The 16058-nt window shown below is 51.3% G+C and overlaps 2 protein-coding genes across 2 annotated transcripts; one reads left to right on the plus strand and one right to left on the minus strand.

Moving 5' to 3' along the window:
• The first annotated feature begins 1 nt into the window (after position 1).
• On the plus strand, positions 2 to 4066 carry TOMM34 (translocase of outer mitochondrial membrane 34). The gene is made up of 7 exons (XM_085241339.1): positions 2 to 135; positions 212 to 311; positions 639 to 791; positions 1568 to 1728; positions 1951 to 2095; positions 2674 to 2800; positions 3013 to 4066. The coding sequence occupies exons 1-7, from the start codon at positions 24 to 26 to the stop codon at positions 3109 to 3111; spliced, it is 897 nt and encodes a 298-aa protein (XP_085097465.1). The 5' UTR covers positions 2 to 23; the 3' UTR covers positions 3112 to 4066.
• Positions 4067 to 6483: 2417 nt separating this feature from the next.
• Positions 6484 to 16002, minus strand: PABPC1L (poly(A) binding protein cytoplasmic 1 like). The gene is made up of 15 exons (XM_019622154.3): positions 15140 to 16002; positions 14382 to 14575; positions 13883 to 13998; positions 13147 to 13286; positions 12238 to 12332; positions 11827 to 11964; positions 11302 to 11397; positions 10439 to 10705; positions 9882 to 9972; positions 9484 to 9609; positions 9237 to 9370; positions 8848 to 8941; positions 8275 to 8405; positions 7441 to 7530; positions 6484 to 6841 (listed from the first exon to the last, which is right to left on the minus strand). The coding sequence occupies exons 1-14, from the start codon at positions 15540 to 15542 to the stop codon at positions 7447 to 7449; spliced, it is 2109 nt and encodes a 702-aa protein (XP_019477699.1). The 5' UTR covers positions 15543 to 16002; the 3' UTR covers positions 6484 to 6841; positions 7441 to 7446.
• Between the last annotated feature and the right edge of the window lie 56 nt (positions 16003 to 16058).

The raw sequence follows: 16058 nt of genomic DNA on the forward strand, positions 1-16058 counted from the left end.
CGCGCAGCGCCGCGCGGCCCGGGATGGAGCGCGCCGGCGATCTGCGCCGCGCCGGCAACGATGAATTCCGCCGCGGGCAGTACGGGGCGGCCGCGGAGCTGTACAGCCGCGCGCTGGCGGTGCTGGAGGACGCAGGTACCGCGGGGCCGGGAGGGGCGGGGCGAGGTGGGGCCGGGCTCGCCGCACCTCACCGCTGCTGTGTGCCGCGCAGGCGAAGCCGCCGCCGAGGAGCGCAGCGTGCTGCTGGCCAACCGCGCCGCCTGCCAGCTGCGGGACGGCGCCTGCCGGGGCTGCGTCGCCGATTGCTGCGGGTGAGCGAGTCCTTCTGGTCCCCTCTGCAGCGGAAAATAGACCGCTCCCCTGGGGCTGACGGGCACTGAGGTCTCAGGAGCGGCTCCAGAGCTGCAGCCCTTCCCTTCCGGTTTCCATCCCCGAGGAAAGAATTCCCTTCTTTCCCCTTTAGTTCGTTACGGTAGGAAATAGACAGCGGCTCCCAGCCCGTTTCCCACCGTTTGGCACCGCCGTGTGTGAGCACAGACCTGCACCGCTCAGCGCTCACAGGACACGTCCGGTTACAGGCAGTAGGGAGCTCCCTGAGGCCTCTCTGCCCGCTGCCACCTTCTCTCTCCTCGTCACAGCGCCCTCAGCCTGACCCCGTTTGCCATCAAGCCCCTGCTCAGGCGAGCGGCTGCCTATGAGGCCCTGGAGAGCTTCGCGCTGGCCTACGTGGACTACAAGACCGCCCTGCAGGTGGACTGCTCCATACAGGCGGCCCACGATGGGGTCAACAGGTAACCCTGACTGTGCCCTGCTTTCTGCCTCCGAGTGCTGCAGTCTGGTTTGCTGCTCCAGGCTGCCCAGAGAGCTGTGAGTGTCCACCCCTGGAGGTGCCCGAGGTCAGGTTGGATGGGGCCCTGGGCATGTGGTAGGGGGCAGCCAGCCCACGGTTGGGGTTGGAAGTGGATCAGCTTTAAGGTCTCTTCCAACCCAAGCCTATGAATCAGAGCCCTGTTTCATTTCTGCAGAGGTGTCAGGAGCATGCTGTGTCCTGAGCACATTAACAAGATGGCTGAGACTCTGATGCTTTGTGCAGAGGGCAGGCTGGGTCATGCTCCCTGCACGTAATAACGCCCTCAGCTCCCTTCAGGCTGCTGGCACATCACGGAGGCCTGGGAATGATTTCTTGCTTTGCCCAGTACTTATTTTAAAAGAAAAATAATTAACAAATTCTGGTGTCCTGTGCATTGTGCCCCCCATGCAGATGGGATTGCAGACTGCTGAAGTCATTTTCTCTTGGAGGCGTCCAATTCACTCTAGTGCTCGCCAGGCTGAGGAGTGACAAACATCCCCTGCCCAGCTGAGCATTAACAGTCCCAGCCATTATCCTATGGTATTTTTGGCCCCGCTAACGTGAAGACCTTTTCTTAACACCCTGTCTGTAGTTGAGATGCATGTAAAATTTTCAGTGAGGAGATGAGGTCCTCAGTATGAGCCAGGTTAAAAAGTAGTCCCTCCAGCTCCTATGCTATCAACCAGCAGGAGTGCAACCACCAGCCTTCTCTTCCAGGATGACCAAAGCTCTGCTGGAGAAGCACGGGGCGAACTGGCGCGAGAAGCTCCCACCCATCCCCACAGTCCCCATTGATGCCCAGAGGAGATGGAGTGTTCCTTCTGCAGGAGCCCCCACAGGAGGTGCTCCCCCTGGAAACACACCACGGGGAGACCCAGGTGAGAGCCCTTCAGCTCAGCAGGGCTGCAGACAGCAAGGCAGGCTGCCATGCCTGCATGGTGTCTGTAGCTGGGGCTGAGAGCTGCAGGAACGTGGGCTGGCTGCTCATTCTGGATCCTTTGATCTGCATCTTGCCTCTGGGATGGGGCTATTTGCCTTCTGAGAGGCTGGTCTGATATTACCACTTTTATTTGTTCTGTATTTTTTTGCACTGCTTCCAGCCCAGACTGCTGCTGGCATAGAGAGAGCTCGAACTCTTAAGGAAGAAGGAAATGAACTCGTAAAGAAAGGAAACCATAAAAAGGCAATTGAGAAGTACAGTGAGAGTTTAAAGCTCAACCAGGAATGTGCAACTTACACCAACAGGTACTGCCCAATTGCTTTTGGCATTTCATAAAAGTCACTTTGGTACTTCTGACACAGCTGTCTGATGTTTTTTCCAGACAATTGAATTTAAAAAAAAAACAAAACAAACAACAAAACACCCACGCAATTCCCCCAAGTTCAATCTTCCCTGTACTTTGTATAATGTTCTTTGATCAGATTCTACAACAAGCCCTAGAGCCACTCAGCCTAGGGGCTTCCTCCCTTTAATGCTTGTCTGCCAGGACTGTGTCATTTTATTATTTGTGTCTGCTGCCCCATGAACCACAAATTGCACACTGCTGTACTCAGAGTACACTTCTGAGATGAACAGAGCATGTTCCAGAGTGGCAGAGCAAGGAGCACATTGCTCTAAAAATGCTGGGGTTTTTTTCGCAGACTGAAAAACCGTTGGCTGCTTTTTGCTCTTTTTAACTTAAACAAGCATTGAGCTCTGATCAGTGACTCCTTAGCATACTGCCTGGTTTGGGAGTCCAGCTTTGTGCTGTGGCTAGTTCTCTGCACTGCAGCAGTAAATACTGCTTTTAACAAAGGTTTCTAACCAGGTGTCTGTATTGCAGAGCTCTCTGTTACTTGACTCTGAAGCAACACAAGGAAGCAGTCCAGGACTGCACAGAAGCTCTACGATTAGATCCTAAAAACGTTAAGGCGTTCTACAGACGTGCTCAGGCACTTAAAGAACTGAAGGTAAGTCAGGAGTTTTCGACTAGTTTTCAGATAAGAGCCTGTTAATGCTTTTCAGCATGTTTTAGAACAGCTACACTGATGCTGATGCTCAAAAGCAGCTCAAAAAACAGTCCCAGGCTGTTGCGTTGCCTTGCCTCTGTCACCGGGTGTAGTTCTCCAGCAGGAGACTTAAACCACATTTTTAATGCACTAACACTTAATTCTTTTTCTAGGATTACAAATCAAGTATTGCTGACATCAACAGCTTGTTGAAAATTGAACCAAAGAACACAGCTGCACTGAGACTACTGCAAGAATTGAACAGAGCCTAGGGTAACCAAGCAACAAGGAAAGCTTTTTCTGCTGCAGAAGGAAGTTTCCCCTTCTGATGCTGCAGGGACCAATCTGAATGCAGGATTGGTACTGAGATCTATCTTTAATTGCTGCTGAGATGTGACACATTCTGTGCCACCACAATGAACGTTAAGATAGTTGTTTGATACAGTTTGTGTATCTGGCTCTAAGATCATGCAAAGTTTTCATGCACTTGCCTGAGAGGGAGGCAAATGGGTGAACTTCCCTGGCTGAAGTCAATGTGCCTGTACCTGCTGGCCTCAGGGACTTTATCCACTTGGCCAAGATACACACAAAGTGGCTGCTCTTTCTGAGAAGTTATAAACTGAGGTTTTTTTGTCCTTATTCAGGTGACAGTTTTGCTGCATTTGTGCTGCTATTAACTAGGGTTGCTAAAGGAGTGCTGCAAGAAATGCTGCAGTTGCCTGAGCACTGCATACCACTCTTAAAACCAAGTCGTCGTTACTTGCACAGGGTTGAGCACGTTCCCTCTCCTACCTGACACCTGCTGGCCTTCAGCTGAGTTTCTGCTGCATAGTGTGACTGGGCAGGCGTTTACAGCAGCAGCTTTCTTTCTTTCATCTTTAATTGTTCAGCACATATATGAAAACCAACAGCAACTTCAACCTGCCTTGGTCCACTTGCACTACTGTCACATTACAGGTGCTTGGGCATTCTGCAGCTTTTTTTTTTGGGGGGTCAGTTTTTGTTCTGTTAAAAGTTGAGCTTGTCTGTGCCTTCTGGAACAGTTGCTACAGGGTGTTACAGGAACATCCCCATTGAGGGCTGGCTTACTACTTCCATGCATGTTTATACTTCTTATTTTTTCTTATGGTATTGATGGCACTGAGTTAAAGTGGTAGATTAAGAAACGGTTGGAGTTATTCTATGATTCTGTTGGAACTGTTCACATTAAAATGATGTTTATTTTCACTCTTGGAGTATGTTTTATATGGGATGGAAGGCATGGGGGAACTGGGACGCTTTCATGCTGCTTTATTTCATTCTGTTGCCACCTTTTAGTGCTGGACAACACTAGATGTGATCTAACAGCTTACAGTAATGATCCCAACTGTTAGTACTCCAGGCAGATGCTCCATTGAACTGAATTTAGAAGGCAGACATTACTAATGCTGTTACACTCTTGTAAGACAAAGACTTATCTTGGCCTGACATTAAGCAGCTCTTTATAGGTCCCAGAGTTATACTCCATCAGCTACAATACCACCAGGGTATTATATATATTCATATACCCCCCCCCAGGGGCAAATTCTAATTCCTTAAATCCCCATCCTCTGCACACTGTAACTCCACTGACCCTGCACCCACCATTCCCCAGGCTGTTACAAGGTAAGCATGATGGATTTCAGGGTGTGAAGCACAGGCCAGCCATACATAGATAAGCAGAGGAATGTCCCTGAACACAGGAGGAAATCTTATTTAAAAGTCTGCTCTTAAATAAGAGCACTTCTTTTAACATCCCTGCGTTATCAGGGCTGGCAGACACCTGCACTGTTCCAACTACAATTCATTACAGTGCTTCTAGGCAGCAGCAATCATTATCTCTTCCTCCCCCCCCAAACACAGCAATGCCTTTTTGCTGTCTTATCTCTAGAACCTTCCCCAGTAAAGTGCAATGCCACCAACCGGACACAGATCAAACACAGCAAAATGATGCCATGCTTCAAGCCCAGGTCTCTTCTGCTCCTCTCCTCCTCTTTTGTTCCAGCAACCGTGCTGCTGACTGCACAAAGTATTTTCCAGGCAGGCAAAGATGTTGGAACCCACATGGGCAGTTGGAAAGTGCTTCTCACAGAGGCACTCCATCTACCTCTTTCATATACCACAGTGACTATTCCAAACCAGACTCCAGACTTACACGTGCACTGCTGCTCCTGCCTCAACCTGCTGAAGCCTGAGACCTCCCTGAGGAGTTCAACCAGGGAGCTACGCTGAGAACTCACCAGCATTTTCTTGGATTCACGAGTATTCAAGTGGCAAGTTTACATTTTCATGTAAAGGTTTTAAGCACTTCAGCCTTTGTTAATATCCTATCTTTGGCTGTTCCATATTCTGCTCATCCTGAACTACTGCTAGCTGTTTTCTTGAAATGACTTCTAGTGCTGTCAGTGATGCAACAGGCACATCCAAACTGGTATGCTATGCCTGAAGAACTGCTTCAGACTCAAACTAGGCAACAGAATGAATTTCACCAGTACAATTCCATCCCAGCTCCTAATATACATTTCTCATATGCAATATGCACTTTCCTCTCTAGAGAAAAAGTATAAGAGCTTCCAACCAGTTACACATTGGGAAAAAATAACCAAGAGGAAGTAAGCATCTCACTGATAAGGAATTGTCTAAGTAATGCACAGCTCAGGCTGTGGCATCCTCTATGAAGAAACAAAATATTTAAAGAGCTCAGAGCAGGAAAGAAGAAAAGCCCCAGGAAAGAGTCCCAGCTGAGCAGAACAGCAGCCATGGAAGAGCAAATGTGTAAGTGCTCCTATTAAAATGCTAGAAAGAAAACAAGAGGTAGGAGGGATGAATCAGTAGTGAGTTGAGAGGAGGGTGTGATACAGCACAGAAGGAAGAATGAGACAGCAGTGCCAACACAAGATAGATAGAAAGAAGGTGGGCTGTGCTGATGGAGGTGTACTCCTGTGAGCTAAAGGAAGCAGTCAAATAAGGTCAGTATATTGATTGACAATCCCAAGTATAATTCTAAGGAAGCACTAGAGACAGAAATTCCACTCCTGAATGCAGAGTGGAGCATTAAGGCCAGGATGACTATAGCAACTGCAGTATGCTCCAGGAGATACTAAGAGCAGACATTCATAATAGGTCTTAACATCCTCCATGCAATTATCGGTGTTTTCAGCCCATCAGCCTGAAAATACACAGGAGAAGCAGCTTTTGATCCACAGTAACTTCAGCTGGGTCTCGTGCACCACAGAGCCACATACAGTACAGTGACAGGCAGAAGGTTCTCAGCCCCAGCACTCCTGCAGGCATACAAGCTCTGTTATAGAAGAAGAGCTGCAGGAAGAAGCAGTGTCTTAGAAGAGGGAAATATAGAAGGGCTACCTAGAAAGGATAAAATCCAAGTGGATAGTGCCAAATTTACTTAAAGACATCCTCCCAGAGAGTGGAAGGATCAGGAGAGCTGCTGGTCAGCAGTCTGTGTAGTCCTACATGGTGCTTTTCCTGTCCCTGAGGACTATCACCCTGCCAACATCACAAGCTTCAAGCACTAATTGCAGCAGCATAGCTGACATGTGTTTCTCCTCCAGCACAAACCAAGGCAGAGTATTTGCTCCCTTTCTGCAAAGGAAGCCAACTCATGCTTCAGAAGTGGAAGCATCAGTTCTTTATTAGCACCAGCTACAGAAGCAAATAAAACTACAGAACCCAGTAAATTCACTGAAGCGACGATTCATCTGCACTTGTCATTTCCTGGGCAACTGAGTCAGACTGAGTTCCACATTACATTTCACAAGATGCTTTCAGAAGAGAATTAACTTCTACAGTGGTGCAAGGAGGAAGTGGTTCTGCAAGATGCACAGTACACACAAAAAGCAGGATGGGCATTGAAGGCAAACCAGGGTCAGTGTGAGGGCACAGTTCCAAAAGCAAGGTGAGGTGAGGCGGCTGCTGCTGTTCTCCAAAGGCAACGTTCTCAAGGTTCACTCTCAGTCATGAAGTCTATGAGGAACACAAAGAACCCACACACAGAATTTTCAACCGCTAGAGAACAATTTAATCCAGACAGCAATTCACAGGTCAGCTCTGAGCTTGGATTAACACACGGTTTCCTGGTGATTACAAGTCAAGAAATCATCATCTTCAAAGAGGCATGTGAGAGTCCTAATTGCTTACTAATGAATCCATCCCACACTCAACTCCAACATTTTAAAAGCTTATCTGCTCACAAGGCTCTGCAACAACAGTGGAGAAATCCTAGGGAGGCTGCACCAGTCCTTCACTGGACACACAGAAAAAACAAGATCCTTCCCTGTCTTCCTTTTGATAGCACAGTTGTTACTATCATAAACACGGGAGGAAATAAAAGTAACAAGCACCACACAAAAAAAAACACCACACGCAGAATTGTGTCTTTGCAGTACAGTTAAGTCTGGAAAATGGAGGATGAATCACCTGATAAAAAGTGAAATACTGCACACATCCCTACATTGCTCATCAAGCTTCACTTGCTCTGGACAAGAAACCCAGCCCCCAAGCTTCAGAGTCACAAGCCACAGACCCTGAGCAGGCAGGAGCTCCTGCAGCAGCTCTGCACCTACCAGGGCTCACTGCAGGAATGGGGCCGTGCTGCCCTTGTGTGACGCCTCAGTGGCCTGGTGTGCCTGGAGAACAGCAACTGCTTCCTCAATCTGATGAGAGAGCACATTTAGGGAAATGCTGAGTTGCACCACCATGGGAACGTAGTGCACAAGAACTGCAGTAGCCCAGGTTCCACACAGGCCACATTTCAAGGGAGTGAAGAGCTTACATAAATACTAATTCAAGTCTTCTGCCTGTGCCAGAAGATGGATCAGCCCTCAAACCTGTGGTGTCTCCTCCCTAAGGAAGGGCTGGAGCATTTCTCCTTTTCCATATAAGTTACAAGTGGCCAGAGAGCCTCTCCAACATGAAGCTGGTTGGCACTGCCCAGCAGAGCCAAGGCTCCTCCAAAAAGATGGCAACAGAATAGTGAAAGTGAATCCTGCCTCCAAGCAGCAGCACTGGATATGCAGTAACTCACTTTCATTGTTTTGATGGGAAACAGAAGCAGAACATTCACTAGGACTATGCTTAAACTAAATGGCATTTTGCCATTTAATTGCCAGCAGCAATTCTCGCTCCACTTTTCCCCCCTCTTGCTTCCTATCCACCTCCAAACTCAGAGCTCGGCTGTGCTCACAGAGAGCTGCTGACCCCTCTTGCTGGAGACAGGCAGGCATGCTATCAGCCTGGGGCTCTTTCTGTTTTCCTTTCACTATGAAAAGCAGCTGTTTTCTCTTTCTGTGATATCAACGTCCTTGGCCACAGCCAAGGCCAGAGCTCTTGTCTAGCATTTGCAGCAGTAATACTACACCCTTGGGGCACTATCTGTTTGGACACAACATGCCCCCTACCTTGGAGTGCAGGGATTCAGGGGACTCCAGCAGAAGCAGCAGCTCTGAATTGTCAATCTCCAGCAGCATGCCTGTGATCTTGCCAGCCAGTGAGGCATGCATTGCATGGATCAGGGGGTAGAGCCGCTCACCTGCCCAAAACACCAGGGAAGATGTCAGTGGAAGTCCCCCGCACTCCCAACTCTATGCCATCCCTTTTCCTTCCTCAAACTGCTCTGCTCCCAGCCTTCTGCTGAGCCCAGAGGGGTTTCTCACATGGATGGAAGCTGTCAGAAGAAGTCAGACAGCTGCATGGGGCAGCACAGGCAGGATGGAGTAGTGCCTCTCCTGCAGAGCCCACCCCACTGCCAAGTAGTGAATGCAGACAGAGAGGAGGTTGCTCATTCCATATCCTTCCAACACAACTTAGATATATATATAAATTTTTCTCCTCCTTTTTAAAGCAACATAATATCAGAGAAATCCAACACAGGCTTAGAGCTTCTCCTATTATCTATGCATTCCCTAGCACATGCAAGTCCATCTGCCTGCGCACACTCAGACAGGAGGATCTCTGGCAGCCCGGACACCCACCTATCATTTGCTTCTGCTCCTGTGGAGGGGCTGCTGCAAGCATGGATGCCGTCAGCGGCTCCTGCCCTTGGACGTGCACAGCAGGTTCTCCCACCTGAGTGAAGAAATACAGAGAAGAGCAGCAGTCAGGCTGGAAGCAAAACACGAGTTGGCATACAGGAACAGTGCTGGCCCTTGGATTCAAGGATGCACAGTGGAGCATTTTGTCCTCCAGAGCCACCAGTGCAAAATCTGGCACTGCCTGCTTGTATCCCAGTGCAAACTTTTGGGGAAAACCAGAGCCAGGCATCACATCTATGTGCTGCAGGATGAGCACCCGGAGCTCAGGAAGAGATTCCATCAGGGATTCCATCACACCAGTTAGGACTAAAACCAAAGCCTGGCACTACCTGCTGAGCCCCAGGTGGCACACTGCCCATGGGCTGGATGTTCCTCATAGCCAGGGAGTACTTGTAATGCGGGGCACCCCGCAGGGTGGGCGAGGAGGGCACCCGGGCACTGACTGTCTGCGTCCCTATGTTGGCTGCAACAAGGAGGGAAGAGATTGTTAAACACTATCCCACTCACCCCAGGGGCAGCCAGCCCCTATGCACACCCACCATTGCAGGGCCAGAGTCAGGTCCCCGTGGCACTCACCCACTCTCTGCGCCTGGGGGGGCACACGAGGCACTTGAGTGGACGCCTGTCTCATGGTGCTGATGTTGGACACCAGGCGCCGGGGCTGCACAGCAGCCCTCAGGACGGGGGTGGCTGCAGGGTACGCTGCTGGAGATATGGAGCACAATTAGTGAAGTTTCTGATAGAAAAAAAAAAAAAAGCATGGGAGGAGATGTGCTGGGAGGTGGCTGTAGTCAGGGAATGTTTCTGTGGTTAGCCTGAGCCCCAGTGCCTGCCACCAGTGAGCCCTACATCATGACACTGCATGCTTCTCCAGGTGACAGCTTCCCACAGCCACATGCTTCGTGGTGTCTTTAAGAGTGTTCTGATCCCTGAACCAGCCCAGCTGACAGCAAGGGACAGATGGATGCACTCACTGGGAGACCGGGAGGGCTGCGCACTCCAACGAGTGGCAGGACGGACAGGGACAACTGGGCTGGGGCTGTAGAAAGCAGCTCTGGGTTGCGGCTATGGGAGGAGAACAAGTTATCTGAGGTGACTGGGGAGCTGATCTATATCAGACCAGCAGGGCAAAGAGCATCTCAGCAGCCAGGCAAGCCGAAGACCTGCTTCTAATCTTACTGCCTGTGTTTCCTCCAGCAAGTCCATTTAACTCCTCCCCACATGCATCTTCCACATTTCTCCAACCCTCCTGGCTCCCCCCATTCCATTACTGATTCCATCTCCACACTCAAACCCTTCCACTAAACTTCTTACTGACCCAAGGAGCACCCCAGGGCTCCCGTTGTGGGAGCACCTCAAGCCAGCTTTCCTGCACATCCTGCACTGACTTTGAAGCCAGGTACTGACACCAAACAGCACCTGGGTCTGTGCAGAACAGAGATACGCTCCTAAATCCTACCAACCAACCTCAGCTCCTCCCCACATACGGCAAATTCAGGTCCCCATGCAAGGCTGTCCCTAAAGGACTCACCTGAGGGATGGGGGGGAGAAAATACCCTGGGGGAGGCTGGAAGGAGCCAAGAAAAGGGCCAGGCAGTGCCCTCATGGTGGCCAATCGCTGCATGTACTGGTTGGTGAGAATTGCTTTTCTCTCCTCTTTCCTTTGTGCAAGTGCAACGTAGAGAGGCTTAGTGCTAACAATCCGTCCGTTCATTTCGGTCACGGCCTTGGTAGCCTCTTCTGGAGAGGAAAAACATACAAAGCCAAACCCTTTGCTGTGGCCACCCTCTGTCATCACCTAAAATTGGATTAGAACAACACAACTAAGTCCACAGATCAGCACAGCCACCCACAAAGCACACACGGTCAGGGCCTCCCCTGCATGTGGACAGCGGGACCCCATGGCACCCACACCCAGGGTTGGACAGATTATAGGATGTTCCCACCTGTCCCAGCCTTTCCCAAGGAAGGAGAGGATGTGTCTGCATGAAGAACACAGGTTTGCTAAGCGCAGAGGTCAGAGCCCAGGCCAGCTCAAGATCTGCGATCTCCCTCAGCCCTGCAGGGCTCTGTAATGCTGCAGCATCTGATGCTTGCTCAGAAGCAAGCAGAGTTGCAGCATCACACTGGCCCTGAGCTATGCTAGCAGGTGTGCAATATTCAGAGTGATTTAGCTTTAAGGAGCCACATCCTGCATTTCACTGGGGCTGGATAACTCAGCAAAGTTAACAAGACTTGCTGAATCAGAACTGGATACAAGTGACAAATCTTTCAAGCTTGGCTTGAGATACAAGCCATCATTAGGGAACTGTAATTCAAAAGGACAATCACCCCAATCCCTCACAGAGGGCTGAGCAGCCAGCCAGCAAAGCCCAAGGACCCTCAACTCCTTACCTTGGCACTGGTGATGGTGCCATAAGGAGAGAATTCCTTTCTCAGCCGTTCATCATCTATCCCGTCATCCAGGTTCTTCACATACAGGTTGACCCCCTGTAAAGGGGCAGAAAAAGCAGCTTGGCCTCCTCCCAAAAGTAGATAAGGATCCCAAGATTTACAGCAGGTTTTAAAGCTGATGTTTCATCAGCAGCTCAGCCAGCAGGTGGGACAGCCCAAAAAACATCCCAATGAAATCAGCGACTTGAAGAGGAGCATGTGTTTTGCTCACTTGGGGATACGCACTCAGACAACTGCTACGAAGTGGCTTCCAAGAGCTCAAAAGAATTCCTAATTTTGAGAATAAAGTTTTATTTTTGGGAAAAGAAAAAAAAAAAAAGCAGAGCAGCTTGTTAACCTGGACTTAGAGCTCTTTGCTTCCCTCGATGTTAGGGAATAGCAACTGGATCTCTGTGTGGTTACCTGTATTGCAGAGGGTACACCTGCAGTGCAAGCACATGCCAGAAAGCACCCCATTCCCCTTACCTGGTACCTGCTCACTCGCTCCTGCTTCATCTGCTCAAATTTCCTTTTCAGCTCACTCTGCCGCTCCAGCCGCTTCTGTGCCCGGCCCACATACACCATCCGCCCGTTGATCTCCTTTCCATTCATGTCAGCCACGGCCTGTCAGCAGAACGCAGCTCTGAGACCAGCAGAACTCCTCCCCGCTGCCCCAGTCCCACAGCAGGAGCTGTGCCCTCACAAAGTCCACCCCCTCCCTGGCCGAAAGGCTGGCCTGTACACGTGCTGCTCATTCAAGCTCCCACAGCTATGCTGACACCGTGGCCAGCAGGGACATCAAGCTCCCACTCCATGACGGGGGGGTCTTAAGAGGTGAGCAGAGCCAGCAGCAGACAGCCAAGCTGCCCACCAGCTGCACAGCCAGGAGCTGCTTGCCTTCTGGGCTTCTTCGTGTTTCTCGAAGTTCACAAACCCAAAGCCCTTGGAGCGCCCGGTGTTGTCCATCATGACTTTGACGCTCAGCGTCTTTCCTGTAAGAGGTAAGGAGAACATCACTGTAAAGAAAGCTTGGAGAACATCACTGTAAAGAAAGCTTGGAGAACATCACTGTAAAGAAAGCTTGGAGAACATCACTGTAAAGAAAGCTTGGGAGCAAACAAAGCCTCCACAAGACACTGGCCCAAAGAGAAGACTGGGAGGCAGTGGGGAAGAGGCAAGCAGCACGAGGAACTGCTGGATCCCTGCTGCAGTGTGGGGAAAGAAGGCTGTGGGAGGCCAGGATGATCCCTCCCATCCAGTATGCTGCTCTCATTGCTGTTGGCTTTTCAGGTTCTTTGGCCATGAGTTCTCATCTCTTCGATGCATCAACACATATGTCAGGTTCATATAAATGACGTTCACAGATGAGCTGAGCTTGCACTTGCCAAGCATGGTCTATGAGCTGGCACAGCACCAAGCTCTGCTGTGAGAGGCACCATCTACTAACAGACTGAACAGGGAAAGCCACCTCTGCTTTAAATTCAAACTCAACATCTCTTATTCTCATGGTTCTTAGAACCAGACAGCATTCAAGACAATTTCAAAAACAAATGATTCGTTACTCAGAAATCTAAGGAAACCAATACTTTTCTTGGGTCACCTAATAGTACCCCGTCATTACAGGAAAGCACAGACAGCATCCTGACAATGCAAGTCTCTGCAACCCTTCAGCCACGTGGTGTTTTAAGTAAGGCAGGTCACAACAAGAGAAGAGCTCTGTTTCAGCCAAGTGTTCCTCATCTCTCTTTGCGGTCCCCAGCTCACTTCCCAGACATTTGGTTATTTGGCCTCAGCAACTACACTCACCAAACCTGGAGAATATCTCCCGCAGTCTGTTATCATCCATGTCATCCCCGAAGTTTTTGATGTAGACGTTGGTGAACTCCATTGCCCTAGCCCCAAATTCTGCCTCGCGCTCTTTGCGGGATTTAAAGTGGCCAACAAACCTGCAGGAAGCAAGCAGAGGACCATAAAACCCTCTATGTCTATGCAGGGGGAAAACAGGCACAGGCTCATCTGCCTTGGTATAGGCCAAGAACATAACATAGCTGGGGGTGTCACTCCAAAAGAGACACTGACAGATGCCACCACATTGCAGCTCTCCTCCTCCAAGGCATCCCCAGGCTCTTTGGCAGCCCCTTGCCACAGAGAGGAAAGTAGCCCACAAGATCTGAGGTGACATATCACCAGCAGAGTGCTGCTGCAGGACAAAACTTCTTCCTGCCCCAGACTGCATCACCCAGATGATGAAGACTGAGGACCAGCCCTGCTTTGTGGGTATTCATTACACTGCTTTAACAATAAAACACAACCCCGGGTCAGGTTCCTCCCCCATTATTAGGAAGGGCTCCAAACCACTATCATACAGCCATTAGCAAAGACTGCAAGTGGCTCCAGCTCTGGAAAGCAGAACTGCATTGCTCAACTGTGAAGGGGAAAGAGGAGATACTGAGGGCAGGAGGCAGCAGGGCACACTTTAGCTCACAAGCAAGCACCAAGCCAATGGAGGAGCAGTGCCAAGGCAGCCCCAGGGCAGACTTACACCTTGCGGTCATTGAGGAGCATCCCATTCATGGTCTCAATGGCCCGAGTTGCTGCCTCTTGAGTCTCAAAATGAACAAAGCCATGGCCACGGGATCCATTTTCATCACAAACCACCTACAAAAGCAGAGCAAAGGAAAAGAAAATCCACAGACACTGTTTTTCTTCATCCTTGTACATAAGTCTCAGGGAGAATCACCCTTGTTTCCAGTGTTCACCCTCCTTACAGCCCGCTCCCAATGCGGCAGAGCTGTGTTCAGGTGTTTGTAGGCAGCAGGTCAGGGATCAGGAGGAAGAAATAAAGGGAATGTGGGGGAGGAAAAGCCTCCCCTACCCCCATGGGAAACGCAGAATGCTTCTATCCAGGCAAAGGGTGGGAATTCAAAAGAAACTTAAAAAGTGAAGCCAGAAAGTGAATTTCAGCTGGTTGTAACACACTGCCAAGAATGTGTGGGGATACAGCAGGTCCCCTCCACAGCAGCACAGACACAGGGATGTACCTTGCAGGACAGGATGTTCCCAAAGGCTGAGAATGTGTCGTACAGGGCTTTATTGTCAATGGAGTCATCTAGGTTCTTGATAAAGACGTTTCCAACCCCTGACTTCCTGAGCCCAGGGTCTCGCTGCGACCACATGATTCGGACAGGTCGGCCCTTGATCACTTCGAAGTTCATGGTGTCCAGGGCTCGCTCAGCTGGCAAAGAGTGAACATAGAGGAGAGAGGATCATCACAGGGACAGACTGTTCCCATGTCCCAGAGCCCCTGAGACAGGTGTGGGAATCAGGGACACTGCTGAGCATTTCCTTAAGCTAAACAAGGCAGACAGTTTCAGCTCCTGCCAGAAGCACCTGGCAGAAAAGCCTTTTAGGCAATTCTACCATTCAGAGCAGTACTGCTACGGTCAGCAGGATGAGATGGGACACCAGCAGAAGGAAACTGGGAGAGGATCCTTACTTCTGCTTGGTATAAGTCAGTGGGCAACCAGCTGCCCAGCGAAGGGCAGAAGGGGTTTGGATGCCCTTCTTGAGCTCAGAGGGAGGAGACCAATCCTCCCAAATCCCAACCATTGCACCATCTCCCATCCCTGAGCAGACATAGGTCACCATCCCACAAGGGAGTGCAGACTGGAATTAAAGACAGCCTGAACCCAGCATGTGAAGGTATCAATATCCTTAACAGTTGCCACCCCAGCTCCTCCCACGCCCTCCTGAGCCCCAGGTGTGCGGCAGCTCTGCAGGGCTGTGCTCCAGAGCTCACCATCCGCCGGCTGCTGGAAGTTTATGTAGGCATAGCCCAGCGATCGGCGCGAGGCCACGTCCCGGCACACCCGGATGGACAGGATGGGCCCCGCAGGTGAGAACTTCTCATAGAGCATGGCTTCGGTCACGTCCGGGTGGAGGTCCCCCACGTAGAGAGAGGCCAACGGGTAGCCGGGGCCACTGGCGTTCATGGTCAAGCACAAAGCCGAGCTGGAGAGGGAGACAGACACACAGCGTGGGCTGGGGACCGCAGGGAGCAGCGACAGCCCTGCGCTGGAGCCGGGCTGCTGCAGGGCCAGGAGATGTGCCAGAACCTCCGGGGTTGGCAGCAGCAGGGGGAGCTCAGGGTTCGCGGGGATATTTCGGTGGGGGAAAACCACTCCGGAGCCGCTGGCACACATCGCAGCCCCCAGCACAGCACACTGCGGGCACGGACCCGGGCTTCCAGCGCTCAAACGCCAAGAGGAAAGAAGTGGAGTTAAGTAAGCAGCCCTTTGCCAGCACGGCTCCACGCCAACCCCGCGCTGAGGCGGGGAGCAGCGCTGCGGGCGGCCCTAAAACAGCACCCGAAGCATCAGCGCAGGAACGGCGCAGCTCCCGCCCGGACACTTCGCGCTCACAGCTCGGGAACCCCCAGAGCCGCAAGAAAGCGTTCTGCGGACGCGGGGAGGTGCACAGAGCAACGCCTCCGCCACGGGCACAGCAGAGCCGAGCAAGCGGCCCCAGCCTCGCCAGCAGCCCGAGCCCTCGGACACAGCCGGGCCGCCCCGGGCCCAAGGGAGCGGGTAAGGGAGCGGGAGGAGCCGGCCGAGGGCTGAGCGCGGCCCGGCGGGGAGAGCCGAGGGAACCCGCCCCGCTCCCGCACTCACACCGACCGCTCCGGCGGCTCCACGCGCAGCACCGCCGCGGCCACCGCC

Source organism: Meleagris gallopavo, chromosome 22 (assembly GCF_905368555.1).
Source record: "Meleagris gallopavo chromosome 22, MGAL_WU_HG_1.1, whole genome shotgun sequence".
Classification (NCBI taxonomy): domain Eukaryota; kingdom Metazoa; phylum Chordata; class Aves; order Galliformes; family Phasianidae; genus Meleagris; species Meleagris gallopavo.

Bases quoted from the DNA above. Each gene is read 5' to 3' on its own strand.
- TOMM34 (XM_085241339.1), top strand. From the start codon at position 24: ATGGAGCGCGCCGGCGATCTGCGCCGCGCCGGCAACGATGAATTCCGC. The intron at 312-638 runs GTGAGCGAGTCC...TCCTCGTCACAG, and splicing joins TGCGTCGCCGATTGCTGCGG to CGCCCTCAGCCTGACCCCGT. The intron at 1,729-1,950 runs GTGAGAGCCCTT...CACTGCTTCCAG, and splicing joins CACACCACGGGGAGACCCAG to CCCAGACTGCTGCTGGCATA.
- PABPC1L (XM_019622154.3), bottom strand. From the start codon at position 15,542: ATGTGTGCCAGCGGCTCCGGAGTGGTTTTCCCCCACCGAAATATCCCC. The intron at 11,965-12,237 runs GCAAGCAGCTCC...TTCTGCTGACAG, and splicing joins AACACGAAGAAGCCCAGAAG to GCCGTGGCTGACATGAATGG. The intron at 9,610-9,881 runs GTGAGTGCATCC...TATCTCCAGCAG, and splicing joins GCAGCCCTCCCGGTCTCCCA to CGTACCCTGCAGCCACCCCC.